Source organism: Pelophylax lessonae (assembly GCF_965119305.1).
Source record: "Pelophylax lessonae genome assembly, chromosome: 11".
NCBI lineage: Eukaryota > Metazoa > Chordata > Amphibia > Anura > Ranidae > Pelophylax > Pelophylax lessonae.
Genome location: NC_138778.1, coordinates 190,427,882 through 190,449,633, shown reverse-complemented (window position 1 = coordinate 190,449,633; position 21,752 = coordinate 190,427,882). Strand labels below are relative to the sequence as shown.

Genomic DNA, 21,752 nt, shown 5'->3' with positions numbered 1-21,752 from the left:
TACTCTTGTCATCATTGGGAAGAATTACCCCCTTACAGATAGCTAAAAGGAACAATGGTGTCATTGGAAACTTATCGGAGAGGCAGAAATTGCCCATTGTTCAAGGAACCCCTAGCAACCTCAGGAGGAACCCTAGTTGAGAAACCTTGGCCCTAGAACATATCTAAATTCACCCCAACTCAAGACCATTTACCGACAAACTCACTACCGAGGTGGGGGCTGTGTGAGGGTGTGGACAAGCTGCATTGAAATAATGGACATAGACACCTAAGACCTAACGGGCTTATACTGGAGACACTATACTTCTGAAGACTGTGATCTATGTTTTTTGGGGAGATCCTTAAAGGGATTGGTTGCCTTGCATTCTATGACTGATTTCTACATAACATGTATTTCTTTACCATCTCAAGGAGTCCCTACTCGATACTAAAGTTGAAAATTTATACAAAAGAAATGGCGCCCCCTATGTGTACAATTAATCACCATGCAGCCGCCATCAATTTTGGGATTAAACCCAAAGTAAACGGTTATATTGATTATAATTTTAAGGCCCCACGTGGTTTAGTGATACTTGATTATGGTGCATATAACATAAACACCTGTTAAACTTGTGCCGTAAATCATCAAATTATTCAAATATATACTGTGAAATTCAATGCAATAAAAATATGTTAACACATATTGCTAGACAATTAAAAGAATGGAAAAAATATTATATGATCCAAAAAAAAATAATATATGATCAAAAACAAGTGTCCAATAGACACAAAAAGAACTCGGCCCTAAGGGAGGGGTAAAGGTGTGCACAAAGCCTCAGGGCCCCGCTTCTAAAAGGGTGCGGGCTGATCAGAAAACATTTTTTAACTTATCTGTCATCTGAGTGGTCCAATTGCGGTAAAATGTAAAAAGTTTTATAAAACTGAACACCACTCTGCTCTTCAGTAAAGGTCAGTTCAGTAAACTTTAAATTAATGTCCAGAAGAAGCCAAACAATCAAGAGAGACAACTATAGGTATATTCATAGGTGTGCACAGCCTATTGCATTAGGGTGTGCACCTCAAAGCTCAAACACATACATGTGTATATATACTGATGGTGTCAGTAGAGCAGTGAACGCTGTCAGTAGGGCAGAGAGTGGTGTGAGGGCAGTGGCTGGTGTGAGTAGTTTTTATTTTTTATTATATTTTACAATTTTATTATTTTTAGTATTTTTTAAAAAACATTGTCGGAGCCGTTAGGGGGCTTTGCTGAAATATCAGGGGTTCAAACAGGGTGAATCTGTGCCACACAGGGTTATTAGGGTGTGCCCAGGCACACCTGGCACACCCTGTGCGCACGCCTATGGGTATATTCCTAATAGAAACTTTTACTGCAAAAGTCAAATGTGAACCACCTCTAAAGACTCAATGACCACCGATGAGTCACCATTTGCACATAGTTCCATCTGTATAAAAATCTATATCTACAAATCATTTTGACATGGAGCTTTCACTGCCTTTTTATCTTCTTGTACGATCAATTTAAGCTTAAAGTTTGGGTTTGATCTTGAACTTCCAGGTTGATGACAAGTCTAGGTTAATGTGTATGTATAGCTAAAACTTTTTCTAGTTTTGGATAGAGAAGGGAAGGGTTAGGACCTGTTTGGGGAGTTTTCCTTCACTTCTTGTGCTGGAGATATAAGAGGATGTGAGATGAAATCTCTACAGTGGGGGACAGTGGACACCAGAACAGGTGTCTTCATTTGGAGATGTTCCCTCTTACTCTGGTGACAACAGTAAAGTTTTGGTTTGGCAACCATTTACTTTCTCGGTGACAATGGTCACCAGGATAAATAGAGAATTCTTCCAACAGGGACACGGGCAAAAAAAAAAAAACTGACAGTGGATCTAATGCTTCTACACTCAATTCACACCAACAAAAAAATTTGGTCAAGGATACACAGGCTTAATGTGGCTATCTACTTAACCACTTGCCGTCTGCTTACGGTAATAGTACTGCGGCAAAGTGGCTCGTTATCGTCTGACGACGTAGATCTACGTCATTAGACACTCCCCTTTCTCGGCGGCGCGCGCGCCGCCGGAGGCTCGCTCACGCTGTATTCAGTCACAGCGGGAGTCGGGCCAGGGGAGGAGCAGCGGCGATGGCCGCTGCTCTTCCCCGATCGTCGGGCATCTCCTAAGTGACAGGCAGGGTCAGATTGCAGGGTTCAGCATAGCTGAACCCTGGATCTGTCCTTGTGTCACTCAGTCACCTCCCCCCACACGTTAGTAAGCACCAGGCATACATTAACCCCTCCCTCTCCAATAAAATTAACCCCTTCCCTGCCAGTGTCATTTTTACAGTAACAGTGCATATTTATAGCACTGATTACTGTAGTAATGTCACTGGTACCCCCAAAAGTGTCAAAAATGTCAGTCGAGGGTCCGATCTGTCTGCGCAATGTCGCAGTCCCGCAAAAAAAAAATCGCAGATCGCCGCCATTACTCGTTAAAAAAAACCCACCAAAAATGACAGAAATCTTTCCCTTAGTTAGTAAACGCAATAACATTTGCGCAAACCAATCAAAATATGCTTATTGTGGATTTTTTTACCAAGCATAGGTAGCAGAAAACAAATTGGCCAAAAATTTTAAAAAATTTAGATTTTTACATTTTTTGGGGGGAATTTCATATAAAAAAAATGTGAAAAATATTGTTGTTTTATCAAAATTTACGCTATTTTTTTGTTAATAGCGCAAAAAGTAAAAATCGCACAGGTGATCAAATACCACCAAAAGAAAGCTCTGTTTGTGGGAAAAAAAGGACGTAAATTTCGTTAGGGTATGGCGTCGCACGACCGCACAATTGTCAGTTAATGTTGCACAGCGCCCAATCGCAAAAAGTGGCCCAGACGTAAGACAGCAAAATCCTCTAGTGGTAAAGTGGTTAAAGTGACCATGCATGCTACAATATGATTGTACAATTTTGGTGCAGTTTTTTTTTAAATGAGGCTTTTCAGGGAATCTAACTCTTCCTTACTCTATAAGAAATTAAAAAAACTTTAAGTGTGGTTGAATTCCTCACCACAAATATTAGGAAGTGAGGGGTCTTCTTGCATGGAAATGCTTTCACAGCTCTGGGTTCTTCTTTTTAACTAAAGGGTGCCATTCTGGCCACAGGATCTATCCCCACATGACAAGGCTGCAGTTTACTATAGATAGGGAATGTTTGCCCTGTGTTGTTTGCTGTAGATGGAGGACACAGGGGGTGTTAGCTGTAGACATTCTTCAGCTAAGTGGTTTACACATGTAGAGTGGTCCTCTCAGAGATAACCCGGCTCTGCCGCCACTTTCAGTAAAGTCTTGTGTTGGAAAGTCTTCCCTCGAAATATCCTGATTTGTTATAGTGGTCAAATCTACTAAAAACCCATCTTTTCCAGGGTACTAGAGGCTTTCCTATCTTGTTGGCATCCTGGGTGATTTCTAATGGGTATTTCTTATGTTCCTTACATTGGCAGTCAATGGGAAGAATGCTTCTTACATTGGTAATCAGTGAGAAGAATGCTCCTTACATTGGTGGTCAGTGGGAAGAATGCTCCTTACATTGGTGATCAGTGGGAAGAATGCTCCTTACATTGGTGGTCGGTGGGAAGAATGTTCCTTACATTGGTGGTCAGTGGGAAGAATGCTCTTTACATTGGTGATCAGTGGGAAGAATGCTCTTTACATTGGTGATCAGTGGGAAGAATGCTGCTTACATTGGTGATCCGTGGGAAGAATGCCCCCTTACATTGGTAATCAGTGGGAAGAATGCTCTTTACATTGGTGATCAGTGGGAAGAATGCTCCTTACATTGGTGGTCAGTGGGAAGAATGCTCTTTACATTGGTGATCAGTGGGAAGAATGCTCTTTACATTGGTGGTCAGTGGGAAGAAGGAGGAGGACACACCCAAGGAGCTCTCTGTGAGAACCAGCCCTTTTCAAGCCTGGGCCCTGCTTGCTAGCTTGGCCCAGGAACAATGCCTGATCCTGGGGGAGGCCCTGGGAGGGATCCCCCTGATGACACAGGGCCTAGTGAGGAGGAGGTGGAGGACCTGTCTGTGGGTCCAGGCCCTGGTGAGAATGCGGATGTCTTCAGCCAGAAGGTTATCAATCGTTTTAGGGCGATTGGGAGAGCGGAAGAAAAACTTAAAGTTTTGAAGGCTGAACACAAATCCTTCAAAACCAAGTATTTCCAGGCCTGGAGTAAAAATCGCACAGCCATGAAGCCTGAGTTACAGGAATTGGAAGAAAAGGTAAAGGAACAATCTTTATTATTGGAAAGGCTGAAAGATAGAAGTGGAGCATTTAAAGAAAAGTTTGACAATGAGAGGCGTTTTACCAGCCAAGCATCAGCAAGTTCTGTGGATCAGCAGGCTCAGTTAATGGATGACCAGGCTCCATCTGCCTCTGCACCTCTCCCCCCATGCCAGAACTGGGAATCACCAGCGGCAACCAGCCAGGGGGTTGAGAGTGGACATGGATCCCTGACATTCATCCAGCAGATGGAGTCACCCCTGAAAGCAGACAAGTTTGTCTTTTCTGATGATCCATCAGAAATCCCTGAGGATGGGCAGAGGAGATACAGGCCAGCAAAGCCAGTAATGGTGGAGAAATCCCAGTACACCATGCTGCCATCCAACATGTCTGCCCCATCTGCTGTAGTGGATGGTGTCCCAGGTGAGAAGGAGCTCTGCATACAGCTACCTATGGGAGTTACCGCTGTGGAGAAACCGACAGACATGCAAGGAAAATCCCTGACCGTGGAATCCCCGGACCATCAGATGAATGTGGATGGACCTGCATTAAACACCCCAGGCATGGATTTTGCTGGTCTGGCTGAGACCAGTAGTCCCACGGCAAGCAAAATGGCTGCCAGCTCCAAAGAGCCTGCTTCATGTTCACCTGAGCCTCCCAGTCTTCCAGTGCTGATTGACCAGCTGAGTGCTGATGGGGGAGGGGATCAACATGGTTCTGGAAGTGGAATTGAAGTAGCAATGGAAATATCCTGCAATGCTTTACCTGCTGCTGTGTTAAAACAGAATGCTATTTCCACAGCTGAAAACCCTGTCCTAGTGGAAGAGGAGATGACAGCTGGAGTTTTTACCAGTGCAGCAGCAGCTATGGATTCTGCTGTGAAGACAACAGCAATAATAAATATCCCAGCAAGTATAAAAAATGACATTAATGTTAAAGCAATGAATGTGGTGGGTGGTGGTGAAGGGGTTAGTAATGCTGGGAAAAATAAAAATGACATTTCTCCTCCTGCTCAGCAGAGGAAAGATTCGATTGCACAGATCAATCCCGAATCTGTGCAATCGTTATCTGCTAAGTGTGTGTCAGATAATTTAAAAAAAACGGATGGATTTTCTGCTGGGAGGAATGTTGGAAGCTATGCTTCAGCTTTGGGGAGTCACACCAGGGTGGGTGGTGGGAATTCTGTTATTGGTCAAAATTCAGGGAGGTTTGGTGGGTATAGGAGGAGGAATGTGGTACAGTTGAGGTGGGTGGGGGATGGAACTCCACCAGTAAGGGGGAGGGTGGCTGAGTTGATTTTGGAAATGGGGTTTAAAGTCTGTGATATTTTTGCTTTAATTTGCCCGGTGGGGAGTTATGAATTTGATTTGTCGTTTGTAAAACCTGAAAGTTTGGATCTCTTCTGGGAGAGATTTAGGAGGTGCAGGGCCTTCAGCAGTGGAGTGGTTTGGTGCCAAAAGTGATTTCAAGACAGCCTCTGATAAAATCAGTGACCATTTTGGTGCGTAACGAATCCATACCAGAGGCTGATTTATTAGTATGGCTACGCCGATATGGCGAGGTCCTCACTCCACTGCGGAAGGTCCTTGATGAGCATGGGATATGGACAGGGGCCTGGACAGTGTCACTAAAATTGGGGGTGCTGGGCGATGTAGTTCAGCACCTTCCCTGCTCAGCCTTTCTGGGTAGGGATAGGCTGACCATTTTCTACCAAGGTCAGCCTAAGGTGTGCAATAAATGTGGTGATAAAGGCCACTTTGCATCGTCCTGCACCCACAAGAAGTGCTCACTGTGCCAGGATTTAGGCCATTTGGCCAGAGAATGCACCCAGATTCGGTGCAATTTGTGCCAGCAGCTGGGTCATCCATATAGCCAGTGCCCAGAGGCACTGCATAACTTGCCAGGATTGGAGACTGAGCTGCAGAGGCTTGATAAAGAAGATGAAGCAGCTGAAGTTAGAGAGGAAATTGTTGCTGCCCCTCCTGTGTCTGTTGTGTCAGATTCTGTTTCCCCTGGTGATGTGGTCCCTGAGTCTGTCCTTCCTGTGTCTGTTGTGTCAGATTTTGTTTCCCCTGGTGATGTGGTCCCTGAGTCTGTCCCTCCTGTGGTTGTTCCTACATCTACTGTGCGTAGATCCTCCAGACTAGCGGAAGCTGCTGGGGGGGCGGGTATAGTGGATCTTCCCCCTCGGCCTACTCCACCTCCAGTCCCTGTCTCTCGACACCGCAAACGCGGCCAAGAGGGTGCAGGGGTGCTGGATGGTGGTGGGGTCGATGGGGTTGAGGGAGGGGTGTCCATGTCCCATGTCTCACCCTCTGTTGTGGAGGATTCGGATGAGGAGGGGTGGGAGAGGACAAAGAGGAAGAAAAAGAAGAAGAGGAAGACCAGTAAAGTGGTCGTTTCTTCCTTACAGTTAGAGCCAGGAGGGGTTCCTCTTGGCAACACATTTTCGGTTTTATCAGGGGAGGAGTTGGTGTCGGATTTATCTATTTGTTTATCATCTATGGATGAGGGGGAGTCACATAGTGTAAAGAGAGCTGTCTCGGGTGATGAGAGTGTGGTGGAGGTTAAGAAACGACTACCCCAATCATCCTGATGGCAGTGCCCGCTCTGATAAAGGTGGCGACCATTAATGTCGCCAGCGTGAAATCTGCAAGAGCTCGTGATATTGCCTTATTTTTGCTCAGTGAGTTTGATGCTGAGATTTTATTTTTGCAAGAGACCTGGCTCAATACTTTGGCCGATGTCCATCTAGCAAAAAGGGAGTGGAGATGCGGTCCCTCCTTTTGGTCTCTTGCGGCTGAGCCTTGCAGCGGAGTAGCGGTTCTTTTTAAAACCGATATGGTAACGTGCCGGCGGATAATTGAGGTAGAAATGGGGAGATGCATGGTCTTAGACGTCTCTGTTAGGGGGCAGGACCTGCGCCTGATCAATATCTATGGACCGCAGTCAAAATGGGACAGGAAATGCCTCCTCACAAAGATCAAGCCCTTCCTTTTTACATCCCAGCAGGTTGTCTTTGGAGGTGACTTTAACACCATAATTAGGCCTGAAGACAGGAGGGTCTCCATAGACAGGCTGGGTTATGATAGCGTTTTTCTTAGAGATATGGTTAGACAAGCAGGCCTGGTAGATGTGCACATTAAGCACTGCCCTGGCAGCACGGGATTCACATTTCAGAGAGGGAATAGTCAGAGTAGGATAGATAGGTTTTTTTTAAAGGAGAACTCTGCTTTCTCGGCTCCTGAGTTGAGGGCGGTGGAGTTCTCTGACCACTGTATGCTGTCTGTGACTCTGAATGCCTCGGACACTCCACCCAGGGGAAGGGGTACCTGGAAACTGAATTCGGCTCTCCTGGAAGATGTAGAGGTAAGACAATCCTTTGAGGATTTTTTTCAGGCACAGGTTTCTATTCTGGACTTTTGCAGCAGTAAGTCAGAGTGGTGGGAGCTTGTGAAACAAAGGGCGATTGGACTTTTCAAGGCCATAAGTAAGAAGAAGCAGCTTGGTATGTATATTGCCTACCAGCATTTGCGGAGGAAGCTTGATCGTCTTGTCTCGTATGGAGGAGATCCAGGGGAGATCTCGGAGGTAAAGCTTCTTCTTAGGAAGTGTCAATACGACCGGCATGCCTCTTTGGTTCTGGAGAGAGATTATGGGAAATATCACTCGCCTGATCCTTACCAGAACTGTAAGCAAGGCATAGCAGTTAAGACGGTCATAGGTCTGAGGGATAGTACGGGTTCCCTGGTGAAGTCCAGATCAGGGATCCTGGAGATCTTCAGGTCATATTACGCAGACCTTCTGGGAAGAAAGGACCTTAGTCGGGACAGGATGGAAAGCTTTCTGGATTCTACTCCAGGATTGGGAAATGATACATTGCCTTTGATGGATTTGACGGAACCAATTTCAGCGGATGAGGTAGTTCGTGCTATAGAGAAGCTGGCTACCAAAAAGTCGCCTGGGCCAGATGGGTTGACAGCTGAATTTTACAAGTGTTTTAAGTCCATTCTGGCTCCCTTTTTAGCGGAGGTTTATAACAGCTGTTTAGAAGAGGGTTCTCTCCCTCCCTCCATGAGGCAATCCGCTGTGATTCTTCTGTCAAAAGGTAAAGACCCCTCAATAATTGAGAACTGGCGCCCCATCAGTCTTCTCAATGTTGATAGAAAGATCTTGGCGAAGATTCTTTTTTGGCGCTTGTCGTCAGTAGCAGGCGATTTGTTGTCCAATCATCAGCACTGCTCGGTCCAGGGCAGAAGTACCTTTTCAGCAATTTTAGCTGTCCGGGAGGCTTTGGAGCGATGCAGGGCTGCTGAATGGAGAAAGTACTTGCTGGCATTGGATCAGGCGAAGGCTTTTGATCGAGTCAATCATGAGTACCTGTATTTGCTACTTGGTAGATACGGCCTGCAGGGGAGGTTTATTGATTGGCTGAAAACATTGTATAAAGGGGCTGAGAGCTTCCCACTTGTTAATGGTTGGGTTGGACGGCCTTTTGAGGTTGGCTCTGGTGTGCGCCAGGGGTGTCCTTTGAGCCCCCTGCTATATGTATTCGCAATCGACCCCTTCATAAGAAGGTTAGAGAGTGGATCGTTGGACTTTTCAAGGCCCTTTTTGCCCTTTGGGCATTGCTGGTGTGCCACCTTTGAAGGTCGTGGCCTATGCCGATGATGTGTCTGTTATTATCTCTGGGATGGAGGAGGCGCAGGAGGTGGTCTCTGTGATAGAGCAGTACACTGAGGCTTCTGGCTCTAAAATTAATCATGAAAAGAGTGAAGTTTTCTGGATGGGTGAGGAGGGTGAAAGCTTCGAACTTCCGGATGCCTTCCCAGAGCCCCAGCAGGAAATTAAAGTGTTGGGCATCAAATTTGGTCCTGGTGACTATGGTCATCGAAATTGGGAAAGCAGGTTGTTGAATGCCAATGCCAAGGTGGCAAGCTGGAAGAAATGGAAACTTTCCTTGAGGGAAAGGGTTGACTTGATTAAAACTTACCTGATCCCAATCTTTTTATATGTCAGCTTTGTCTGTATCTTGCCAGAATCTCTCTATGCAAGGGTGTACAGCTGCTTTTTCCAACTGTTATGGGGAAATAGGCTGAACCTGATCAAACGCAATGTAACTTACCTGTCCAGGCGGGAGGGTGGTCTAGGAATGGTCAACCCTATAGTTTTCTTTTCTCTGCTTTTTTTAAAGTATAATCTTGGTAATATGTTAGCAGAGACCCCGCCGGGATGGGTGGGTATTTTTCAATCTTGGTTTAGGCCTTTTCTGCAATGCTGGGAAGATGGCGGGCCAGTGAAAAGTCTGAGAGTCCGACATGGCAAGCTTCCGGCTTATGTTGCCCCGTGTCTGAAAATACTTAGGCAGTGGCAGGTGACAGTGGGGGATATCAAGTCCCTCCCCAGAAAGCTTCTGGAGAAGAGGATTTTGGGCTCTGCTTTCAGTGTGTCGCTGACCTTAAGGGATTGCCCAGGCCCCGTAATGAGGGAGGGGTTGCGTTTAATTAACTTAGGAAGAATCCCTTTGAAGTTTAGGGATCAAGCCTGGCTCGCTTTCCATGGAAGGCTCTATGTGAGAGGGAACCTGAAGCATCGCCCTGTGGATGATCGGGATTGTCCTAGAGCGGAGTGTGTTGGTAAAGTGGAGTCTATGGACCACTTTTTGCTCCAGTGTCCCTTTAACATAGAGGTGTATAAAAGGGTGGGGAGGGCTCTAGGCATCCCCTTTCTCTATTGCATGAGTTATGCGGAGTGGGTGTACGGGGCATTCCCGACTCGCTGGGATTTTGATTTGGATACACTTTTTCTAGTTAGTATAGTTGTCCGTTACTTCACGTGGAATGCACGGTGCCAGATTACCCTGCGGAAGAAAGTCCTCCCTGTCGAGGTGGTGGTGTACGATATTCTGGGTGAGGTTGGGAAGATTCGGGGTCTTGAGAAGGGCAGGGAGCCTCGAGCGGTCTGGATAAGGGCGTGGAGGAATATCAGACCTGCTTTTGATGAACTGTCCATCTCTGGGTGAAAAGCTTTTTTCCTATGCTATTTCTTTCACGCCCTTAGCTTTTGTTAGTTAATATCTTCATTTTTGAAGAAGGGCTGCATGCATAATGGGAGTGGTTTTGTTTCTTGACCTCGCAGGTTTGATGTCTGGTGTGGTGGTGTGAGTCTTATTAAGATAATTTTTTCCGGTAATGATGTGTTTCATGATGTGAGTTTTGTTTTTGCTGTAAAGGCAGTCTTTATTTGAGAGCAGAATTTGCTATGTATTTTTTTTTCCCCCCTTTTCATGTAAATATGTATATATTTATTTATGTATATTGATTTTATGCTTATTGATTGCAAGACTTTTAATAAACAAAATTGGGAAGAATGCTCCTTACATTGGTGATCAGTGAGAAGAATGCTCTTTACATTGGTGATCAGTGGGAAGAATGCTCTTTACATTGGTGATCAGTGGGAAGAATGCTCCTTACATTGGTGATCAGTGGGAAGAATGTCCCCTTACATTGGTGATCAGTGGGAAGAATGCTCTTTACATTGGTGATCAGTGGGAAGAATGCCCCCTTACATTGGTGATCAGTGGGAAGAATGCTCTTTACATTGGTGATCAGTGGGAAGAATGCCCCTTACATTGGTGGTCAGTGAGAAGAATGCCCCTTACATTGGTGATCAGTGGGGAGAATGCTCCTTACATTGATAGTCATTGGGAAAAATGCTCCTTACATTGGTGATCATTGGGAAAAATGCTCCTTACATTGGTGATCATTGGGAAGAATGCCCCTTACATTGGTGATCAGTGGGGAGAATGCTCCTTACATTGATAGTCATTGGGAAAAATGCTCCTTACATTGGTGATCATTGGGAAAAATGCTCCTTACATTGGTGATCATTGGGAAGAATGCCCCTTACATTGGTGATCAGTGGGGAGAATGCTCCTTACATTGATAGTCATTGGGAAAAATGCTCCTTACATTGGTGATCAGTGGGAAGAATGCTCCTTACATTGGTGATCAGTGGGAAGAATGCTCCTTACATTGGTGGTCAGTGGGAAGAATGCTCCTTACATTGATAGTCATTGGGAAAAATGCTCCTTGCATTGGTGGTCAGTGGGAAGAATGCCCCTTACATTGATAGTCATTGGGAAAAATGCTCCTTGCATTGGTGGTCAGTGGGAAGAATGCCCCTTACATTGGTGATCAGTGGGAAGAATGCCCCTTACATTGATAGTCATTGGGAAAAATGCTCCTTGCATTGGTGGTCAGTGGGAAGAATGCTCCTTACATTGGTGGTCGGCGAAAAGAATGGCCCTTACATTGATGGTCATTGAGAAGAATGCCCCTTAAATTGATGCTCAGTTGGAAGAATGCCCCTTAAATTGGTGGTTAGTGAGAAGAATGCCCCTTACATTGGTGGTCAATGGGAAAAATGCCCCTTACATTGGTGGTCAATGAGAAAAATGTTCCTTACATTGGTGGTCAATGGGAAAAATGTTCCTTACATTGGTGGTCAATGGGAAAAATGCTCCTTACATTGGTGGTCAGTGAGAAGAATGCCCCTTACATTGGTGGTCAATGGGTAACATGCCCTACCCTTCATTATATTTTCAGTGGAATAAATGTCCTTCTTACAGCGGTGGTCATAATTCAGAAAGCTTAAAAGATCATTAGTGTTATGCAAATGGCTCTACCAAGTGGCGTTGGCCCTGGAATCATGCAGTCATCATCAAATGGGTAGTCAATCAGCCGCAGCTCAATTAACCTCTTAGCAACCTCTGGAGGAACCCTAGTGGTGTTCACTGAAACTCTGGATGAGAACAGCTGACTTAGACATTAGTTCACAAATTAGACAAACACACATCATTTTTTGGGTTATCTTTTTTTAGATAATCTACCCATCAATGGGTATATAGTGGTATCTGTTTCTCAATACTCTGTACATTAAGAAGCTCCAATACACAAGCTTCCAAGCGTGGAACGTTTTTTGGAAGGACAGTTTTTCTTAGGTTTTTAAGCAGAGATGCCCTTAAGTTTAAGCAGACTAAGGGCAGAGACTGGTGCAGGATCTCTCACTATTGCTGTAGATGGACAAATAATACCCAGCGATTCCAAGTTTGAAAAAAAAAAAAATTACATTTTTTTGGGGAAAAAATTCCACTGTTTGGTTTTTGAAGTGTAAAGGGAAATCAACTGTGTTGCTTAGTAATCATATTCCAGCAGTCATGGAGCCTTTTGGTCCAAAACCCAGGATTGTGCTACCAGTTTAGCACTGGAACACGTTCATAAGCAAAGTTTTATAATTTATTGCAATTTTATAGTCCATCTTGCATTTTTCATGGACAGAGAGTCTCTAATTGGCTGTAGGGAAGTGATGAGAATTCTTAGAAAAAAAAAACATTGATATGAATGTGATCTTTCCCATCTCGTTCCGTGAGCAGATTTCAGCAATAGATTGGACGCTGGCTGCAGATATCACCATACACAGGGGTTGTGTTACTAATGCCTGGTACACACAATGAGATTATCAGACGAAAGATCATGCTTTTTTTTTACATGCTAGTCTCCATATCGAAAGTGAAAAGTTTACTAAAGTTACGAAAATTCTGGTACGACAGAATAAGAATTTGGAAGTGATGTAATGTGTTGTAGTGTATTTGTTTTGTATTTTTGAACGAGAACTGTACTGAATAAACCAAAATCGTACGATCAGGTATCGTACAAGAAAATTTTTTGTGCTTGTCTACTCTGATAATATCAGATAAACATTTGTGATCGACTCTCGAAAAGTCTGTACTAACAATCAGATTATCGTACAATCGCTTCAAAAGCGATATTTTTCGTATGATTTTCTGATCGTGTGTATGGGCCAAGAGTGCAAATCTGGTGCAGCTGTCCATGGTAGCCAATCAGCATCTAACTTCAGCTTATTCAATTAAAGTAGAACTATAGGCAAAACTTTTTATTTTTTTATTTTGGATAAAGTAAGGTAGCATTATAACCCCTGCAAAAATTTTTTTATTGCCATCTGTGTCCCATTTGGGAGATTTACCTTCAGTTCCCGTTCCATAGTCAAAACAGGAAGCGAGAGGAAATCTTTCTAATTAACCTTCCTAGCGGTATTCCCGAGTGTGACTCGGGGTTAGATTTTAGTGCCAAAAGCGGTAACCCCGAGTCACACTCGGGGTAGCGTTAGGAAGATCGCTGGATGCTGGAGGAGGTTTTACTTACCCTTTCTCCGGGATCCAGCGAAGACTGCGAGCGGTGTGCGGCGGCGGAGCTTCCTCCCGATCGTCTGCAAGCCCCGGCTTCCGTCTCCGGCGACGTGACGTCCGCCGGGGGGTGGAACCGGCGGCAAATTCGAATGTAAAATGCACCAAACACACTGATATCGTTCAAAATAAAATAAAATCACATTACATTACCCCCCAGTGCCCTTTCCTGCAGTTTTACTGTACTTTTTATGTAAATATATGTATATATATATATACATATATATATATACAGTATATATATATATATATATATATATACGTATATATATACACATATACATATATATATATATATATATATATATATATATATACACACACACACACACATATTATATATATATATATACATATATATATATATATATATATATATATATATATATATATATATATATATATATATATATATATATATATATATATATATATACACGTATATATATATATATATATACACGTAATTCTTGTGAATGAGCAGCCCAAACCAACTGTATACATTATATATATATATAATATATATATATAATATATGTATACATACATATATATATATATATATATATATATATATATATATATATAATATGTATAATAAATGTATACAGTTGGTTTGGGCTGCTCATTCACAAGAATTACATGCTTTCAGCACCTAAAATAATGGTACCGCTTTCAGCACCTAAAATCCAAAAGAATCATACCGCCAGGGAGGTTAAGGGAATCCCTTGGGGCCCCCCAGACAACAACTAGTGTCACCATAGGAAAGTTACTTTTCTGAGGACAACCCAAAATTTGGGATTTTCTTTTACTTTCACTTTTAATGACAATGGTAAACAGGACTAATAGGAGAGGTGAATTTCCCCAACGGGGACACAGACAGCAATAAAAACATTTATAGGTGTTCTAATTCCTTTCATCTCTACCCAAAACTAAAAAATAAAGTTTTGCCTTTAGTTATACTAATATATTATTTAGCTAATGTACTAAAAAAAACCTTGAGGCTCTGAGGAAGAGGCTAAGCCTCGAAACGCGTAAGCCTTCACGACTTCAGGGGATGGCTCGCCCTTGGATCTCAATGCTGAGGACTGCGTTCCTTGTTTGATATGCTTTTATCAAGAACTCGTTTGTGAGTATTTTAACTTTTCTTTTTAATAAACCTTCTAAAGGATAATGCAGTAGGCCGGTGCGCCCTTGTGTTTGCTTGTTGTTTCCACTAAAAAAAATCTGGAAGCTGATTGATTTCTATGCAGAACTGCACCAGAATTTGCACTCTCAAGTCTAAGGCTGGGTTCACACTGGTGCAATGCGGGAAACCCTGCAATCCTTGTGTGGGAGTAATGTAGGACTATTCTCCCAATTCTCTTCTCCATAACATAGGAGGGGGTTGTTCTGTTGTCCACAGAGAGCTGGGAACAATGATAAATGATAAGAATAAGCACATTAACCACTTAAGCCCCGGAAGATTTTACCCCCTTCCTGACCAGGACCTATTTTGCGATTCGGCACTGCGTGATTTTAACGGACAATTGCGCGGTCGTGCGACGCTGTACCCAAATGAAATGGACGTCTTTTTTCCCCACAAACAGAGCTTTCTTTTGGTGGTATTTGATCACCTGTGCGATTTTTACTTTTTGCGCTATAAACAAAAAAAGAGCAACAATTTTGAAACAATAACAATAATAAAAAAAATTTTCACATTTTTTTATATGAAATTCCCCCCCAAAAAACGTAAAAATCAAATTTTTTTAACATTTTAGGCCAATTTGTTTTATGCTACATATGTTTGGTAAAAAAAAAGATCGCAATAAGTGTATTTTGATTGGTTTGCACAAAAGTTATTGCATTTACTAACTACGGGAAAGATTTTTGTAATTTTTATTGTTTTTTTTTTTTTAACGAGTAATGGCGGCGATCTGCGATTTTTTTTGCGGGACTGCGACATTGCGGCGGACAGATTGGACCCTTGACTGACATTTTTGACACTTTTGGGGTTACCAGTGACATTACTGCAGTAATCAATGCTATACATATGCACTATTACTGTAAAAATGACACTGGCAGGGAAGGGGTTAACTTTATTAGTGATCAAGGGGTTAAGTGTGTCCCTAGGGGCGTGCTTCTTACTGTAAAGGGGCGTGGCTAGTGATGTAAGCACAGAAACATACGATCCTACATAGCAGGACCGTATGATCTCTGTTCTTACACCGGGGAGAATGACAGGCGGCTTTGTTTACATCAGCCGTCTGCCTTTCTCCCTCTCCACCGGGGGAGATCGCGAGTGACCGGCGGTCATCGGGTCCGCCGGTCACACGCGCGGACATGTTAGGGAACGAGCGGGGGTGGGATCGCGCCTCCGGCGGTGTGCGCTCGCCCCCTAGAGCCTCACAGGCTAGCGACGTAGTCCTACGTCACTGCCTGTGAGGGGCTGACTGCCGCAGTAAATATGATTGTAAAAGTAAATAAAAAAATAAAAAAAATAACAAACATGTCTATACTTACCTGACTGCTAACCTCCTCTTTTCCGGTCCCCTGACGGTGTTCTGACGAAAACTCCAACTTCCTGAGAAGTCCAACTTGCCGAAAACTCCAACAACCTTATTTCCGATGAGTGTACACCATAAGAAATTGGAGATTTCGACCACTTGCTGTTTTCACAGAACACCGGCAGCCTTTACACTCCGCTACATGCTATAATGAGTGGACATTGTTAGTTGGTCGGCTAGTTTCGCCGCCTTGGAGGCGGCCATGTTTTTGGTTACTAGCGGGCAGACTAACAATGTCCACTCATTATAGCGTGTACCGGAGTGTATACACTGCTCCCTGTTCTGTGAAAACACCAAGTTGCCCAAATTTTAAATGATATATGATGTACAGTCACCGGAAGTGACGTGATTGGAGTTCTCGGCAAAGTTGGAGTTTTCGGCAGAACACCGGCACTCCTGGCCTGTCCCCTCTATCCAGTGCCCCCATGGAAATGAAGCAAGGGATATGCCACTCCAGGTGAGATAATTATGCTGATTGGACTCCACACATGGGTGCTAGCCCTGACTCACTTCAATGGAACTCATATATGAAGAAGAAATGGCTGCACACCATTAATAAGCACAGTGTATTTGCATGAAACGCGTCGACCTCCTGTACCTGCCTGTCCTGTGTGTATCATTGTTGGGATGTTGCAATAAATGGACTCAAGACGAGCCTCCATGGGAAGCCACTTGTGCGTGCTCGCACCCGAGCCCTGCTACAGCGCCCATCGACACAGACAGCGAGACACGGCTCCACTCCCTCGTCACTGGCTTTGACTGACAACACTGGAAACCAATTCCTCCCGCTGCCTCAGCAAAGCCAGTGAGACCCGGAAGTGAGGGGAGAGAAGAGCTGCAGATGTACACAGCCCTGGATCGAATGAGGGCTCAGATAAGTAAATGGAGGGGTGAGGGGGGGGATGCTTACACCTTAACATTTTTTACCTTAATGCAAAGAATGCATTAAGGTAAAAAATGTTTAGGCTTTATAAACGCTTTAAGTTATCTGCCCACAAGATTTCTGGCAGGATCCACAGGTGTTTTTTTTGTACTTCAAACCAGTAAAACAAAATGCTATAAAAGGTAGAATTATTTATAGAATTATAAAAAGTAGAATTACCAAATCAAAGGGAGCAAATAAAAGAAGTTAGGGTTTACACAGTCTAACTGCAGGGCTCAGTTATTTAAAGCTGCCATGTGCACTCAGGAGCCGGGTAACAGCAAATGACGTCAGGCAATTGACAAGTATCAACTTCAGTTGACTTTTGATTTCTGACACTCAAGTGGAAATGCCAGACAAAGTTAGTAAATGTTTCCAACACCGACCTGCAATTTGATTGTACAATATAATTTAGGTCTGTGAAGAACTATGTAGCCCGAGGGCCTGCCTAGCTACATGTACAGCTGACCTGTTATTGCAGCTCTGTAATCAATAGTTCATTCTTAATTGTATTTATAACTGCAATCAGTGTGAATACCTGAATATGACCTGGTATCAGCTCTATGCAGTCCCTGTACATCACTATGATAGAGTGAGAGGAAGAATCATTCCATATACTGATTGGAAGCATGCTGATAGGAGGAGAGAGCCGAGTGACATAGAGTTTAGCTCATCAATGTGCTTGTTTGGTAGGCGCAGTGTGGTGTAGCAGACAGTAAATACACTGGGGTTGATTTACTAAAGGCAAAAAGACTGTGCACTTTGCAAAGTGCAGTTGCCCTCTACAAGTGCAGTTGCTTCAGAACTTAGTAAATGAGGTAAAGCTTAATTTGTCAAAGAATACCCAATCACATGCAAGGGAAAAAAAAAAAAAAAAACAGCATTTTTACTTGTATATGATTGGATGATGGAAGTCAGTAGAGATTCTGCTCATTTACTAAGCTCTGAAGCAACTGCACTTGCAAAGTGCACAGTCTATTTGCCTTTAGTAAATCAACCCCTTAGAGTCCCGATTTGCAAACAATGTTGTATTGAACAGTAGTCCACAGAATAATCAGGCCCAGCAGGAATCTCACTGCCTGGAGCCACTGCAGTGAATTATTAGTGGTCTGAAGGCACAGGGATGACGGCAGTGTCTGCCATGAAGAACAAAGTGCGGCCTGGCTGGTCCGACCCAAATGGGAAGCTTCCTGAAGAGGTAGACGTAGTCCCTTTCTCTATTGCTGTCACTCTCCCTGTCCCTGCCAGACAGGAAATCTGTCTCTAACCTGTCCACTAGCATAAGGCATGCTAAACTCAGGGGTCAGAGTCCTAAATAGACACTACCTGAGCCAAGATGGCCACCAGGATCACAGATCACTACCCAAGTGACCAAGGAAATCATAGAGAAACATGTCTTCTCTCAAAATCCTATCCCATCTGCTGCTGTGGATGAGCACCACCTGCAATATAAAATATAGACTGTACCCCCCTACATGCCGCTTCTCATTCCTCTGTCCAACCAAAGGATAGGAGGGTCCAGGACAACTTGGGATCAGACAGTGCAGACGGAATGATGCTGACCATCAGAAAAATACATTTTGTGGCAGGAAGGGGATTTCTCTGACCTAAAGGTGAACAGTTTTATCTTTTATTTTATTTTTATATTTTATGTTTAAGGGTCGGTTCACACGAGTGTGATGTCAGACATCGCATGCGTTTTGCCCTGCATTGCTGTAACCGTATGGCTTCATTTTTATTGCATTTGGACCAAACTCATGCAGGACCCTTTTTTTGGCCGGACCGGAATCGGATCGCATGGGCGTTCATACTCATGTAATCGGATTCTGCAAATCACGCTGAGTTTTGTAAACTGATTGCGGGGCTGTCATTAACTTACCATACACTCCGCAATCAGTTCACATCAACAGGTTTGTGATTTTGATGCAATGAGAATTTGAGGCGAATTTGCACCACATCCAGTGTGACCCGTCCCAATGAACTTCATTTTTAGAATATTTATTGAAGGTAAAATGGGTTGTTTCTGAAGAAAATCACAGCACATAGATTTCATGTATGAAGAGGTGATTGTATAGAGATTGTACAATTAGGTTGTAATGTGTATAGAAGGCTTTAGGTAACACTGCAAGGTTATAGCAACTGCTGACCAGTTGTGACTAAATAAAAGAGCTTATCAAAAAAAGAAAATCATACCGATAGATATACCTCTCAGTACAATGATATGATGACAGTGTAGTCACGGCTCAGTACAATGATACACAATGATATGATGACAGTGTAGTCACGGCTCAGTACAATGATACACAATGATACACAAAGATATGATGACAGTGTAGTCACCTCTCAGTACAATGATACACAAAGATATGATGACAGTGTAGTCACCTCTCAGTACAATGATACACAAAGATATGATGACAGTGTAGTCACCTCTCAGTACAATGATATACAATGATATGATGACAGTGTAGTCACCTCTCAGTACAATGATACACAATGATATGATGACAGTGTAGTCACCTCTCAGTACAATGATATACAATGATATGATGACAGTGTTGTCACCTCTCAGTACAATGATACACAATGATATGATGACAGTGTAGTCACCTCTCAGTACAATGATATACAATGATATGATGACAGTGTAGTCACCTCTCAGTACAATGATATACAATGATATGATGACAGTGTAGTCACCTCTCAGTACAATGATATACAATGATATGATGACAGTGTAGTCACCTCTCAGTACAATGATACACAATGATATGATGACAGTGTTGTCACCTCTCAGTACAATGATACACAATGATATGATGACAGTGTAGTCACGGCTCAGTACAATGATACACAATGATATGATGACAGTGTAGTCACGGCTCAGTACAATGATATGATGACAGTGTAGTCACCTCTCAGTACAATGATATACAATGATATGATGACAGTGTAGTCACCTCTCAGTACAATGATACACAATGATATGATGACAGTGTTGTCACCTCTCAGTACAATGATACACAATGATATGACGACAGTGTAGTCACCTCTCAGTACAATGATACACAATGATATGATGACAGTGTTGTCACCTCTCAGTACAATGATATACAATGATATGATGACAGTGTAGTTACCTCACAGTACAATGATACACAATGATATGATGACAGTGTAGTCACGGCTCAGTACAATGATACACAATGATATGATGACAGTGTAGTCACGGCTCAGTACAATGATACACAATGATATGATGACAGTGTAGTCACCTCTCAGTACAATGATACACAATGATACACAAAGATATGATGACAGTGTAGTCACCTCTCAGTACAATGATACACAATGATATGATGACAGTGTAGTCACCTCTCAGTACAATGATACACAATGATATGATGACAGTGTAGTCACCTCTCAGTACAATGATACACAATGATATGATGACAGTGTAGTCACGGCTCAGTACAATGATACACAATGATAGATATTGATAAGGTGACAGTGTAGTCACGTCTCCCTGGTCACCTATCATAATGAATATATTTCCTATAACTACCCCCATGATGCCCCCAGACAGAGCCCGGAGTCTTACCATTCCCTATGGTCAGCACTTGCATATTCTCGAACTCCAGCGTGGTGTAAGCGGGATCCAGAGCCTCGGTGTAATCTGCCATTTCCATATCTATTAAAGGTTTGGAATCTCTCATTATCATCAGTAAATAGCGGCTGTCCTCCAGCAGTGGATCACTCCGGGGTTATTGGCCTCTGATCTCTATTACATGGACTCCAGCTGTCTCCTCCACCAATGGCCTTACATTGCAGTGAAGGTAGCACTCTACCTGAGCAGGGAAGCCTATAGCTGTGTATGGGTGGAGTTCAGGGTTAATCTTTAATCATACTCTGAGTATACACTGTATACCCCCCTCCTCCCCTCCTCCTCTACAGATACACAGCTTACTGAGACTTTCATTGACAAGCTTGGCTACTACGGCTGCATTGACACTTTATATTCCTGTCGGTAAATGGATTTTTTTATAGCAATCTAAAATCCAAACGACCGGAACATTCACACACTTGATGAATTGTCGCCTTTCTAGCAAACAACAGCTAACAGCACTTAAATATGTAAACCCAATCACTAAAATGTCATCTCAGATTTAACATGTTGAAGTTTGAAATAGTTTTGCAGCTTTTAGTAAACTAATACCTGGTGATCCTGCCATGAGAGTCCTTCTTTAGGTACTTCCTGTTATAGGGTGACAACACTCTGTCCCTGTCTCCCAAATGCGCTCATGTGTTGTCACCCTGTCACATGGGCCTCTGATGGAGACAAGAAGTTACTAGCTTAGCAGAGATTATGTTGGCATGGTTCACAGCTGTCACCATCAGAATACCCCCCCTGAGAAATGCCATTCAGCTATCACAGGGATGTATGTAGACAGGTACTAGTAGATCATTCTGAATCAATGATAAATACACTGAACAGCACTAACCAAAGAAAATTGGCATCTGTCAAACAATACCGGGAGGACGAGTGTTTGAACATTTTTGAGTCATTTCACATATAAACTATAAGCAAGATAAAAAAGGCAATATATATATAAGGAATTATGGAATCACCCTTGAGATGGAGATTAGTGAGCCAGAGGGACCCTCAATGGCTTCTTGGCCCTGGTTCTAGATGTCAGTGTCCTCCATTAAATCATTTAGATTGCAAGCTCTTGTGGGAAGGCAAGT

The 21,752-nt window shown here is 43.2% G+C and overlaps 1 protein-coding gene across 1 annotated transcript in view; it reads right to left on the bottom strand.

Moving 5' to 3' along the window:
* HNF4A (hepatocyte nuclear factor 4 alpha) overlaps positions 1–20,836 on the bottom strand; it is a 56,764-nt gene extending 35,928 nt beyond the window's left edge. Inside the window, exon 1 of the mRNA XM_082271210.1 lies at positions 20,608–20,836. Coding sequence (XP_082127336.1) covers positions 20,608–20,728 — 121 coding nt within the window. The 5' untranslated portion in view covers positions 20,729–20,836. The remainder of the gene's footprint in view (positions 1–20,607) is intronic.
* Positions 20,837–21,752: the final 916 nt, after the last annotated feature.